Here is a 14,761-nt window from a genome sequence, read left to right on the forward strand (position 1 = left end):
TTTTTTTTTTTAATATAATTTTTTTATTGGTGTTCAATTTGCCAACATATAGAATAACCTCCAGTGCTCATCCCATCCAGTGCCCCCTTCAGTGCCCGCCACCCAGTCACCCCCATCCCCCGCCCACCTCCCCTTCCACCACCCCTAGTTCATTTCCCATTCAGGAATCTCTCATGTTATGTCTCCCTTTCTGATATTTTCCACTCATTTTTCTCCTTTCCCCTTTATTCCCTTTCACTATTTTTTATATTCCCCAAATGAATTAGACCATATAATGTTTGTCCTTCTCCGATTGACTTATTTCACTCAGCATAATACCCTCCAGTTCCATCCACGTGGAAGCAAATGGTGGGTATTTGTCGTTTCTAATGGCTGAGTAATATTCCACTGTATACATAGACCACATCTCCTTTATCCATTCATCTTTCGTTGGACACCGAGGCTCCTTCCACAGTTTGGCTATTGTGGACATTGCTGCTATCAGCATCGGGGTGCAGGTGTCCTGGCGTTTCACTGCATCTGTATCTTTGGGGTAAATCCCCAGCAGGGCAATTACTGGGTCATAGGGCAGATCTATTTTTAACTCTTTGGGAACCTCCACACAGTTTTCCAGAGTGGCTGCACCAGTTTACATTTCCACCAACAGTGCATGAGGGTTCCCCTTTCTCCACATCCTCTCCAACATTTGTTGTTTCCTACCTTGTTAATTTTCCCCATTCTCACTGGTGTGAAGTAGTATCTCAATGTCGTTTTGATTTGTATTTCCCTGATGGCAAGTGATGCGGAGCATTTTCTCATGTGCTTTTTGACATGTCTGTGTCTTCCTCTGTGAGATTTCTGTTCATGTCTTTTGCCCATTTAGGACAGGGTTTCAATTCAGTCATCATGACTTTCCAACCTGGCCTATAATTAAAAAAAAGACTTTTGGTATACTTTTTCCATATTTATTACTTAATGTGATCTTTACCCTCCACTAAGGCTCAGTCTTTATGTATTTTTGCAGTAAGTCGTTTTGGATTCTTCTTGGAAATAGGGCATAATCATAAAAAGGAATATAATTAAACCATCTATCCTCTTTCTAGTTTAAAAAATGAAAAAAAAGTAATCTCAGTATTGTCATTCCATACAAAGTTGTATCTTAAGTAAATGGCGCCTACCAAGATTTCTGGCACATGATAAGTTCAGTGACTATTGCTGCCAGTCTTGCTATATTCTTTTATTTTTATGTATTTGAGAGAGAGAGCAAGCATGAACAGGGGAAATGGGCTGAGGAGAGGCATAGGGAGAAGCAGACTTCCTGTTGAGCAGGGAGCTGATCAGAACGTAGCCTCTTAGAGCTGAGAAGGATCTTAAGTATTATCTTACCTAATTATTTTGTTTTATTGATGAGAAAACTAAAGCCTGGAGAGAGAATATGATTTGCCACATAGTAGGAATATGAGTTAGAACTGAGGTTTCTAAGCTCATTCCACTCTACCCCTTGTCCCCCATCACCGTCTTCTTTTTTTTTTTTTTAAGATTTTATTTATTTATTCATGAGAGACAGAGAGAGAGAGAGACAGACAGACAGACAGACAAAGGCAGAGACAAAGGCAGAGGGAGAAGCAGGCTGTAAGTGGGGAGCCCGATGTGGGACTCGATGTGGGACTCTATCCCGGGACCCCAGGATCATGCCCTGGGCTGAAGGCAGGTGCTAAACCGCTGAGCCACCCAGGGATCCCCTCCCCCATCACCTTCTTATAGACCCCTCTACTGCCTCTGGCCATCTTCCCACTAGACTTTAAATCCATGGCAAGCAGGGACAACATTTTGTTCACCTTTATAGTTGCAGTGCTCAGTACAGTGCCTGGCCTGTAGGGGAGGCTCAATAAATACTTGGTGAATATTTGAGTATGATAGGTCTTGTGCCTGTGGGTAGGTTAAACTGGAGTTTTGTCAGAATTGATTGTCAAACTTGCAACATAGGAGGGAGAGCTCTGGGAGCTGTAGAGGAATTGACTGGCTGGTAGCTGTTTTATAGACTAGATTCCATAGGATTAAGATAGGATTTAGGGAGTCTAGTGACCACAGTGATAAGGCTTATATGTTATAAAGTTGCTTTTACCCTTCTAATGCATTAACAATAGCTTATGGTGATGCTTTCTATAGAGTCTATAAAAGAAAAATCTGTTTCCCACTGAGTAATAATTAAGCCTTAATTAAGTAGAAATTAACCACATTATTTTGTTTTCTAATGTCCAAGTACTTTAATCCTGAGTCTGTGGTTCCGAGTGGGGCACATCAAAAAACACCTAAGGTGTTTATTTTAAGGTGTGTTTGAGGAGATAGAGGCAAAGACTGACAGATTCAGCAATATTAAATGCATTCCCAGTGAGTGTTGGAGTAAATTAAATATTCAGACTTGTCCCTCTTCCTGAAAATGAACAAATGAAAATACAGATACTTTCAGGAATCAGATACCAAACAGACACACAAGTGTTATGATATTGGAGAAGCAGCTCTAGAATTGATGAAAGGAGGTAAAGCCAGAGAGGTGGGGATGGGAAGCCTCGTCTAGGGAGTTGGTAGGGAAGTAGCAGTGTGAGCTCAAGTAAACTCACTTTACCCCCCCCCCCCCCCCCCCCCGCCCCCGCCCCCCGCCGTCTCATCTATGTAAAATGCAGGTTGTTATGCCTACCTACTGCTGGTCAGGGTTTTTTACTGGGTGGTTTTTAAGATTCTTTTGACCTCTAAAATTGAAGCCCCTAGAAGTGGCTTAAAGAGTGGAGAAAATGAGGCCATGGCATGAAAAGAAAGCAGTGAGGGCAATTGGAAAATTCCATAAAAATCTAAGATTTAGACTTAGCACATTGTGTGAGGGGAGTAGTCCTGCAGTAACCATGAGAGAGAGGAGACTATGAGAGAAAGATGAGGTAGTGAGTTACAGGAAGCCCACAAGACTTGGTGATGGCATGTGTGGATGTGTGTGTTGGGGAGGGATAAAGGAATTGATGCAAATCAAGCAGATGAACTCATTGTTAAGAGGACAAATCTTGTTAAAAGTAGTGGAATCTGGTTGAAAAGGGAAGCAAGCTCAAGGAGAAATGATGTGGAACTTAAAGAGAATGGCAGTTTTCATAGGTGTCAATTTCTCTGCCATACCAGGACAGAAATAGCTGATAGTTTTCAGAGGGTGGGATGGTGAGTGGTAGGTAGCATCAGGAGAACTAGCTTTTTTCTAGTGCATTCTGTCATGTTTTTTTTTTTGTTTGTTTATTTGTTTGTTTGAAGATTGTATTTATTCATGAGACAGAGAGAGGCAGAGACTTAGGCAAAGGGAGAAGTAGGCTTCCTGCAGGGAGCTCCATGCGGGACTTGATCGCAGGACCCCGGGATCATGACCTAAGCCAAAGGCAGATGTTCAACCACTGAGCCACCCAGGCACCCCCATCCTGTCATGTTGAGTGCTTTACATTCCTCATTTAGTTCTCACATGAATCCTACAAATTGTATAGTACTATTTCCATTTTACAGCTAAAGAACATGCAGTTCAGAGAGGTTAAGTAACTCACCCAAGAGCTTCTCACCTCATTATAGTGACAGAGATGGAACTGGAACTCAGGTCTCTCTTTATTCCAAACCTATTTGCTTTTTCATCAAACCATTGTCAGAACCCTGTGACTAAAGGCTGTGCACTTGGAGCCTGGTCTTGAGATGATCTGCCTTTGCAAGGGAAAACTGTCTTCCTTCTGTTTGCTTAATTTATTCCCTGCCTTGTTCTAACAGAGGTAAGTAAGAACCTGTCCAGTTATCCTGCTATCTGAGGGGACTGAAATCCTTTTGCATTATGCTAGTCATTTTAGAATATAGTTGTGTAAACAGTGTTCCTGTTGATCACCAAACAGATACTGGTATGTGTCCAGAATAGGCATATAGGTGGAGACAAAAAATAGATCGGTAGTTGCTTAGGGCTCAAGGAGAAATGGAAGTTTAGGAGTGGTAGCTAAAGGGCATGAGGTTTCTCTATGAGGTGATGGAAATGTTCTGAAATTGTGGTAATGGTTAAGTAACTGTGAATTAAAAACCATTAAACTGTACACTTAAAAAAAGGATACTAGGGTACACTAAGTGGATAACTCAGATCATAAATATATAAAGAAAGGATTGTAACAAAGTCTCACCCATTTCTGGGTACATGGTGGCTACAACTGGGCCTAAAGAAGTTGTTGGTTTCATTCAAGTATGTGTGTATGTGGTGGTGGTTGGGAGGGCTCATACCCACAGGCTAGGGGCTAAAAGGAGGCTCCTCTCCAGCTTTTAGCTTCTGGGTGGAACTCAGCTCTACCAGACCTGAGAGTTTAATTAAAAAACTAATGTGGTTTGGATATGTGAGAGTGATGATTGAACAGTTGAGAGCATGAGCTATCTAATGTTTTGTATCATGTATTACCATTTGAAAACCCTCTAAGCAGTGTTTTATAAGCATTAAATCTTCTAGTTTTCCAGCTGCATGTTTATACTGGCAGCCCCTCCTTTTCTTTGTTTGTAAGTCAGATTCATTGTGGTTATGGGTATTTTTAGCCTAACTCTGCATCCCAAAAACCATCTGGTCTCTTGGCAATGGAAATGTTAAGCCAGTTGCCTTTGAGACAATGCTGCTTTCTCTTGTTTATGACTTCATTATGTGTTTGGAAAAGAGCTTCCCTAGATGTGCTGGGTCTGTAAGATCTATAAGATCAATATGCTGTGGTAGAAAGAGCATAGGCCTTAGAATCATAGAGATACATGTTTAAACCTTGGCTTCAGCTGTGTGACCTTGGAGGATCACCTACCTCAGTTCTTTGTCTGTAAAATGCCTATCTCATAGGGTTTCTGTATGTATTAAAGGAGATACAATATATTTTAAACGGCTCAGTGCCTGACAGATATTACATTCCTAATAAATGTTGAAGTTTCCTCTTTTTTTTTTCTTAAGGGGGAGAGAGGTGTTTCTGTACATATTTTTGTTTGTTTATAAGAAACTTATAAAATATATTCACTATGTGTTAGGGTTCAGGGATACAGAAATGAATGTAATGAGAGTAGTTACTTCTCTTATTTTTCAGTCAAAATGTTGTTTGAGTTCTCCCAGCTCTAAGAATATTATCCAGTTCACTGGTCTTGACTATTCTCAGCCAGTATTTTGAAGCCTCTTATCTTGACTAATATTACAATCATAATATATTTATGGCTATGAGATGTTTTTACCATCATGGTTTTTGTGGCTGTCCATATAACAATAAGTGTAAAAAGGAGAGAATAAAGTTATATAAAACAAAGCTTTTGTATGCTATTGAAATTAAATTGTTACTAATTTTGAAATAGATTATTTTAAATTAAGGTGTTAATTATAATCCCCATAGCAACCACTAGGAAATAACTAAAACATATTTAGTAAAGGAATAAGAAGAGAATCAAAATGATATACTGGGAAATATCTAACACAAAAGAAGGCATTAATGGAGAATTGAGGAACAAAAAATGTCTAACACAAAAGAAGACATTAGTGGAGAATTGAGGAACAAAAAAGGTATAGGACATATAAGAAACAAATAGCAAAATGGCAGAAGTTAAGTCCTTCTTTATTGTAATTACATTAAATGTAAGTGACTTAAACTCTCCAATATAAAAGACAGAGATGGGTAAAATGGGTTATTTATTTTTAAAATTTTATTTATTTGGGAGAGAGAGCGAGTGAGAGAGCAAGCACATAGGCTGGGGGAGAGGCAGAGTGAGAGGGAGAAGCAGATTCCCCACTGAGCAGGGTGGCCAATGCAGGGCTTGATCCCAGTATGACCTGAGCTGAAGGCAGACGCTTAACCAACTGAGCCACTCATGCATCCTAGTAGAATGGATTTTTAAAAAAATATTCATATAGGGGCACCTGGGTGGCTCAGTTAAGCATCCAACTCTTGGTTTCAGCTCAGGTCACAATCTCAGAGTTGTGAGATTGAGCCCTATGTCAGGCTGCACACTGAATGTTGGGAGCCTTCTTAGGATTTTCTCTGTCCCTCTGCCCCTCCCTCTCGAGCTCTCTCTCTCAAAAAAAAAAAAAAAAAAAGAAAAGAAAAGAAAAAAAAAATCCAACTATATATGCTGAGACTCCCTTTAGGTCCAAAGACAAATGTAGGTTGAAAATGAAAGTATAGAAAAAATATTCTATGCAAACAGTGACCAAAAGAGAACTGGCTGGAGTAGGTAAACTAATATCAGAAAATGTAGACTTTAGGACAAAAATTACAAAAAACAAGATAAGCATTATAAAATTATTTTAAAAAGCAACCTACTAAGAAGATATAATCATTACATTTATTAGGAATGTAATATCTGTCAGGGGCACCTGGCTGACTCAGTCAGTAGAGCATGTGATTCTTGATCTCTGGGTCATGAGTTTGAGTTCCATGTTGGGTGTGGAGATTACTTAAAAAAAAAAAAAGATATAACCATTGTAAACACCTGTACACCTAATAATAGATACACAAAATATATGAAGCAAAAACTGACAGGATTGAAGGGAATAGTAGACATTTTAATGATAATAGTTGGAGACTTTAATACCCACTTTCAATAAGGGATATAATATATAGATGAAAGGTATACAAGGATATAGAAGACTTGCACAATACTGTATACCAACTAGACTTACCATATATAAAGCACCCTACCCCACAACAGCAGAACACACATTTTACTATATGGAATGGAAAATATGGAATATTTTCCAGAATAGACCATATGTTACACCACAAAACAAGTCTCAATAAATTTTAAAAGATTGGAATAATAAAGAATATCTTTTTTTGACCAAAACAGAATGGAAACTATAAGTCAGTGACAGAAGGAAAATTGGAAAATTCACAAATATGTGGATATTAAACAATACATTAAAGAAACCCTAATGGATCAAAAAAGATATCACAAGAAAAATTAGAAAATACCTTGAGAGGAATGAAAATAAAACCCAACATAGTAAAATTGTTGGAGTGCAGTAAAAGTTGTGCTTAGAGGGAAATGTATAGCTTTAAAACCCTATATTTAAAATGAAGAAATGTCTCAAATAAATAAGCAGATCTTCATCTGTGGATCCTCCCACCTGACTCACAGGCACTCCCAGCACTTCATATACTTCATTCACACTTCCACCCTGTGGCCTGCTTCCTGTACATATTACCATTGGCAATGAGGATGAGTATTGATAGATGGCTAATGAGTGTGTATAGAAAGCTACCCAGACTCTGGGCAAGGGAGAGACCACAAATTTGAGCTTCCGTGCCATCCTTGGAAAAAGCAAAACGGTGGCTGTCAGCACTTGACCTGTTAAGCTTAAGAATTCTGCCACAAGAGGGAGCAAGAAGCAAGGAGCAGGTGTATCCATAGAAAGTCTGAGAAAGCTTCAGAATCCCTACCAAGGCTGATGGAAGATATTTGAGACTGGAGGATGTGACTGCTCCTTCAAATGTGAAGACAGCAATGCAAAACTTCAAGGAACAAGGGGTGCCTGAGTGGCTGAATTGGTTAGGTGTCTGCCTTCAGCTCAGATTGTGATACTGGGGTCCTGGGATGGAGCTTCATGTAGGGCTCCCTTCTCAGTGAGGAGCTTGCTTTTCCCTCTCGCCCTCTGCTTGCTGCTCCCCCTGTTTTTGTTCTCTGTCTGTGTCAAATAAATAAAATCTAAAAAGGAAAAAAAGACTTCAAAGAACATGAAAAATAAAGGAAATAATGAAACCATCAAAAGATTGCAATAATTTTTCAGTAATGGATCCTAAAGACATGAAGATCTCTGATATATCCAGTAAAGAGTTCAAAACAGCTGTTTTCAGGAAGCTCAGTGAGCTACAAGGAAATACAAAAAGACAATTCAGCTAAATTAGGACAACAGTACAGAAAGAAAAAAAAAGAAGAAGTTTAAGAGAAGTTTAACAAAGAGAAATCTTAAGGAAGAACCAAACAAAAATTCTCCAGCTGAAGAATACAGTGAATGAAAAGAAAAACCCAGTGGAGAACATCAACAGCAGAATGGATCAAGCAGAAGAAAAGAGATGAGAAACAGTGAAGAAAGCCAGTATGACTCATGGGATACTATCAAAGGAAACAATTTGCGAACTATTAGAATTCTGAAAGAAGAGGAGGAGAGGGAGAAGGCAGTAGAAAGGTTATTTTAAAAAGTATGAGCTGCTCAAATCTGGGGAGAGGTTTGAGTATCTATATTTGGGAAGCACATAGATCACCAAACAAACTCAAAGATTCTCACCAAATTAGAAAAGAAGAAGTAAAATTGTCTTTGTTTGCAGATGATATGATCTTATATATAGAAAATCCTAAAGACCACAAAAAACTGTTAGAGCTAATCAATGAATTCATTAATGTTGCTGGATCCAAAGTTAGCATACAGAAATTACTTATGTTTCTACAAACTAACAATAGAATATCTGAAAAAATAAATAAAACAGCCTGAGAACACCTGGGTGGCTCAGTCAGGTAAACGTCTGACACTTGATTTTGGCTCAGGTCATGATCTTAGGGTTCTGAGATGAAGCTCTGTGTCAGGCTTCATGCTCAGCCAGGAATCTCCCTGAGAATTTTTCTCTGGCTCCTCCCCCTGCTTTCTCTCAAACAAATATTAAATAAAATAAAATAAAATAAAATAGCCCTATTCACCATAGAATCAAAAAAATAAAATACTTGGGAATAAATTTAACCAGGAAAGTGAAAGATCTGTACATTGAAAACTGTAAGATGTTGATGAAAGAAATTAGAGACATAGATAGAGAGCTATCCCATATTTATGGATCAGAGGAATTAATAATAAAAAAATCCGTCCTACCCAAAACCATCTATATCAATGCAATCCCTATCAATATTCCAATGACCTTTTTCACAGAAATAGAAAAAACAATCTTAAAATTTGTATGGAACCATGGAAGACCCCAAATAGTCAAAACAATCTTGAGAAAGAACAGCTGAAGGCATCATACTCTGACTTCAGACTATATTACAAAGCTATATTAATCAAAACAGTATGATACTGGCATAAAAATAGGCAGAGACCAATGAAATAGAATTGAGAGCCCTGAAATAAACCTGTGCATGTATGGTCAGCTAATAGCAGACAAGAGAGCCAAAAATACTCAGTGGAGAAAGGATAGTCTCCTCAACAAATGATATTGGGAAACCTGCTAATCACATTGAGAAGAATGAAATTGGATGCCTATTTTATACCACTCACATAAACTAACTTGTAATAGATTAAAGACTTAAACATGAGACCTGAAAGTGTAAAACTCCTAGAAGAAAACATAGGGGAAGAGCTCCTTGATATTGGTCTTGGCAATGATTTTTTGGATATGACACTAAAAGCACGAGCAACAAGAACAAAAAAAAAAAAAAAAGAAGAAGAAGAAGAAAGAAAGAAAGAAAAAATGAAAGAAAAAAAGAAAGAAGTGTAGCTACTTCAAACTAAAAGTCTTTATCATGCAAAAGAAACAATCAACAGAATGAAAAGGTGGTCTGAGAGATGGGAGAAGATATTTGTCAATCATCTGTCAGATAAGGGGTTAATATCCAAAATATTTAAGGAACTCATATAATTCAGTAGCAAAACAAAAAACCAGACAACAATAACAAACTCAAACAACCCAATTGAAAAAATCAGCAGAGGAACTGACGGACATTTTTCCAAAGAAGACATATAAATGGCCAACAGAAGGATACCTGGGTAGCTCAGCTGGTTGAGCATCTGCCTTTGGCTCAGGTCATGATCCTAGGGTCCTGGGATCAAGCCCTGTGGGGAGCCGCCTTCTTCCCTCCCTCTGCTACTCCGCCAGCTTGTGCGCTCTCTCTCTCTCTCTCTCTCTCTCTCTCTCTCTCTCTCTCGTTCTCTGTTGTTCTCTCCCTCTCTCTCTCTCAAATCTAAAAAAAAATGGCAATAGGTACATGAAAAGATGCTCAATATCAGTAATCATCAGGAAAATGCAAATCAAAACCACAGAGATATTAGAATGGCTATCCCCAACAGAATAATAAGTGTTGACAAGGATGGGGAGAAAAGGGAACCCTTATGTACTGCTGGTAGGAAGGTAAACTGGTACAGCCACTATGGAAAACAGTATGGAAGTTCCTCAAAAAATGAAAATAGAGCTACCGTATGATTCAGCAATCCCACTTCTGGGCATATATCCAAAGGAATGAAATTAGGATCTCCAAGAGCTATATGCACTACCATATTAATTGCAAGATTATTCACAATAGCTAAGCCATGGAAACACTTGAAATGTCCATCCATGGATGAGTAGATCAAGAAAATGTGGTGTCTATATACAGACACACACAGTGGAATATTATTCAGCTAGGAGGAAGAAGGAAATCTTTGCCAGTACAGCAACATGGATGGACCTCTGGGACATTATGCTAAGTGAAATAAGAGAGAAAGATGCATACTGTATGATATCATTTATGTGTGTGGAATCTTAAAAAATCCAAACTCATAAATACAGGGTAGAAACGTGGTTGCCAGGGGGATGGAGGAAATGAGGAGATGTTGGTCAAAGGGTGCAGACGTTCAGTTGTATGGGACGCCTTGGTGGCTCAGCAGTTGAGCACCTGCCTTTGACTCAGGGCACGATCCTAGGGCCAGGGATCGAGTCTCACATCAGGCTCCTTGCGGGGAGCCTACTCCTTCTGCCTATGTCTCTGCCTCTCTCTCTCTCTCTCTTTCTGTCTCTCATGAATAAATAAAATCTTAAAAAAAAAAAAACACTTTTCAGTGGTATGTTCTGGGCATCTTATATACAGCACGGTGATTATAGTTAACAATACTATATTATATACTTGAAAATTGCTTTCGAGTATACTTGGAAGTTAAATGATCTCACCACAAAAAGTAAATGGTAATTATGTGAGGTGATGAAGGTGTTAACCCTACCATAGTAATCATTTCACAATATTTTAAGTAATCAGATCAATATATTGTACACTTTATATAATATTATATGTCAATTATATCTCATAAAGTTGGGAGATAAAAAGCATCCAGATTGCAAAGGAAGAAGTAAAACTATCTCAATTCACAGATGACATGATATTATTCATGGGAAATCCTAGTAATGTTAGAATTTTGAAAAAACTACTAAAGCTCATAAATTTAGCAAAGTTACAGGATACAAGATCACCACCTAAATATCAGTTGCATTTCTATACTATTAGCAATGAGCAATCTGCAAATGTAATTAGGACAGCAATTCTATTTACAATAGCATCAAAAAGAATAGGATAGTTATGAATAAATTTAACCAAGGAGGTGCAAGACTTATACACTGAAAACTACAAAACATTGTTGAAATAGTTGAAGACTTAAATGAAGGGAAAGATCTTCTGTGTTCATGGATTAGAAGACTTAACATTGTTAAGATGGCAATATTCCCCAATGTGTTCCTTTTTTTTTTTTTTTTTAAGATTTTATTTATTCATGAGAGAGAGAGAGAGAGAGAGGCAGAGACACAGGCAGAGGGAGAAGCAGGCTCCACGCAGGGAGCCCCACGTGGGACTCCATCCCAGGACTCCAGGATCACGCCGAAGGCGACACTAAACCACTGAGCCACCTGGGCTGCCCTCCCCAACATGTTCTGCAGATACAATACCTATTAAAATTGGAATTTCCTTTTTTGCAAAAATGAACAAGCTGATACTAAAATTCACATTTGGAGTTACAGAGGATACCAAATAGCCAAAACAATCTTAAAAAAGATCAAGGGTAGAGGATTCATACTTCCTGATTTCAAAATTTCTGGCAAAGCTGCAGTAATCAAGAGTGTGGTACTGAAATAGGGGTCGATATATCAATCAGCGGGGCAGAATTGGGAGTCCAGATATAAACCCATATGTCAGTTGACTTTCAATAAGGATACCAAGACTATTCTTGGGGAAAGAATAGTCTCTTCACAAAAGGTGCTGGGATCACAACTGGATATCCACATGCTAAATAAAGAATGAAGTTGGACCCCAACCTCATACTAAATATGATAAATATTAAGTCAGATTGAATCAGATACCCAAATGTAAAGGCTAAAATCTGTTAAACTCATAGAAGGAAACACTTGGAGAGTTTAGCTGTATAATTACTGCCCTCTTATAGCACTTTTGTGACATGTACGGTGGACTTTAGTGACTGGCTGCCCCCTTGGGTCAAGATTATCTTTTTTTTTTTTTAAGATTTTATTCATTTATTTATGAGAAACAGAAAGAGAGAGAGAGAGGCAGAGACACAGGCAGGGGGAGAAGCAGGCTCCATGCAGGGAGCCCGACCTGGGACCTGATCCCAGGTCTCCAGGATCACGCCCTGGATTGAAGACAGCACTAAACCTCTGAGCCACCCGGGCTGCCCAAGATTATCTTTCATCAGTCTGTCCCTCATACTTTGCACAGAGTTGGTGCTCAGTAAAGTCAGCTGACCAAGTGACTGGAAGAGACAGTGACAGTTTTAGCCATACTGAGGTTTACCAAAAAGATTTTAAATTGTCAGAAACTACTTTGGGTGTCCTTGTTGTGTGCTCGAGTGCTACAGGTTTTCCTCTCTGGGCTTTTTCTTTCACCAAAATAGAGTTTAGGGGGCACGTGAATAGAGTCTCCTCAGCAATAGGTGACTGTCATTTGTACATCTGATAATTTGGGAAAGTAGCCAGTGTCTTTAAATCTGACTCTGCTGCTGCTGACAATATGGATACATAGCCTATTTTTAAAAATTATATTAAGCTAATTCTTAATTATGGAATATCTGGACCTTAAAGTATAGGTCCAGCCTCAGTTTGAACACCTGTAATGATATGGAACTCAGTATCTCCCAACGCAGCTCTCAGTGAACTGCTGTATTGAAAATCACAAAGTTCTTTCTTATGTTGATCTGAAAATCTTTTTCTTTAAGTGTCTACTGTTTCTGCAATGGAATGAAGCCACACAAGTCATATATTTGAAATAATAATGCTTTCTCTTTCGGCCCTATGTTCATTCCTCCTAAGTCTGTGTTGTTCACTTTATTTTATTTTATTTTATTTTTTTTTTTGTTGTTCACTTTAACATTTTAATCTGTCATCCAGTTTATTTCTGGGTGGCTTACATCACGGACTGTGTGGGTTCTGAGAATGCAAGTGGATTTCAGTAGTATTCTAGGTAAAGTACAAAACAAGCAGATTTGTAAGCAGCTGCCATTATAGGGTGATGCCTAAGTTTCCTGTCTGTTCCAAAATACGTTTCCCACTAGGTAGTACAGCTCTTACAGTACTTGCTTGTTCCTTGTTGAATTTTCTTGGTAAAGTTCAGGCATGTGATGCAGGTAGGCCACCACTTTCTCCTATTTATATTTTTTAAAAAGATTTATTTATTTATGATAGAGAGAGGGGGGAGGGCAGAGACACAGGCAGAGGGAGAAAGAAGCAGGCTCCTTGCGGGGAGCCTGACGTGGGACTTGATCCGGGGTCTCCAGGATCAGGCCCTGGACTGAAGGCAGCACTAAACCACTGAGCCACCAGGGCTGCCCTCTCCTATTAATTTATAGCATAGATTAGTTCAGCAGACCAGAGCCATATAGCAAGGTGATGTGGCCTTGAGACATAGGAGTAGAGAGTATTGAATGGGAGGAATAGCACAGAAATGCTGGAATAGAAGCCAGTGTGAGTAGGTAGGACAGGCCTTTAGATAGAGGGAGAGGAGAGGCACCCTGGGATGCATCTTATTTCCTCCTTTGTAAGTTTTCTGAGCTAATCCTGACACTGGCATAGTGAAACTTTAGAAAAGTAAATCTTTTGCTACAAAAGAGTAGGTATGATGTTGTACTTAATTCTAAAGCTAAATAGAGTCATTCATGTAAATAATTTCAACTTGGGATCATCTGCATCCACCTTGACTTTTTTGGCAAATTCTTATTTGTCCTTCAAAATACGTGTGCCCCAGGGAGGCTTTTCCAACCCTGCTCTGCCTCCATCCCAGGTAATTAATAACTCCCTCTTTTATGCCATGCTATCTCCTAGGCATACTTTTTTTTGTAGTTGTGCCGTTTCACTGTATTATATTGAATAATTTGCCCCACTGGACTCTGATTCCTTGAACACCCTAAACTATGCCTCATTTTTCTCAGTATTCCCAGTGCTTAGATGGTGCTACTCAGTGACTAGCATGCAGTAAGTGTATGATAAATGCTTGTTGAACAGAGTTGTAGCACAGGTAAAATAACAGCTGTACACATGTGTAAAAGCATTATTCTCGCTAGATGTGTGTTAGGCACAAATTAGATAGTAGGAAGCAAAAGTGAGTAATAAGATAATCACAAACTCAAAAAACTTCCTACTTACAGTTCCCCTTTGTCACTGGGGTAGGTAACAGCCATCTGCATATAATTCTTACACAGTAAGATTATTGTTATAATACAGGTACTGTGGGTATTGGATTGGGTTGTAAAGTTATAATGTTGCATGCATAAGACAAAAAAGCCATGTGTTCTTGAAATCTCTGAAGTCACCAGGATTTAGGCCTTTGGAATCTCAAATGTAATGAATTAAGGAAGAGACTGCATTTAATTTTGACTCCCTACATAAAAATTTAGTGCACTGCTATGTATTTTTTAAGTACTTAAATTTTGTTTCATGACTGACTTAGATTGCTTGAGGAGACTTTTGGGCCTATTAAAAGGAAAAGAATTGTTGTTTGTAAAGGTGATTCTAATACGTATCTACCCTCTTAAAGCAGGTGAATTCTC

General features: G+C 38.7%; 2 protein-coding genes across 2 annotated transcripts in view; one reads left to right on the forward strand and one right to left on the reverse strand.

Moving 5' to 3' along the window:
- The window catches only part of RNF169 (ring finger protein 169), an 80,260-nt gene that overhangs the window by 60,653 nt on the left and 4,846 nt on the right, over positions 1-14,761 (forward strand). The window lies entirely within an intron of this gene.
- Positions 831-14,761, reverse strand: part of XRRA1 (X-ray radiation resistance associated 1) — an 85,097-nt gene continuing 71,166 nt past the window's right edge. Inside the window, exon 19 of the mRNA XM_041729727.1 lies at positions 831-903. Coding sequence (XP_041585661.1) covers positions 884-903 — 20 coding nt within the window. The 3' untranslated portion in view covers positions 831-883. The remainder of the gene's footprint in view (positions 904-14,761) is intronic.

The sequence above is a fragment of the Vulpes lagopus genome, chromosome 15 (assembly GCF_018345385.1).
Source record: "Vulpes lagopus strain Blue_001 chromosome 15, ASM1834538v1, whole genome shotgun sequence".
In the NCBI taxonomy this organism is placed as follows: Eukaryota; Metazoa; Chordata; class Mammalia; order Carnivora; family Canidae; genus Vulpes; species Vulpes lagopus.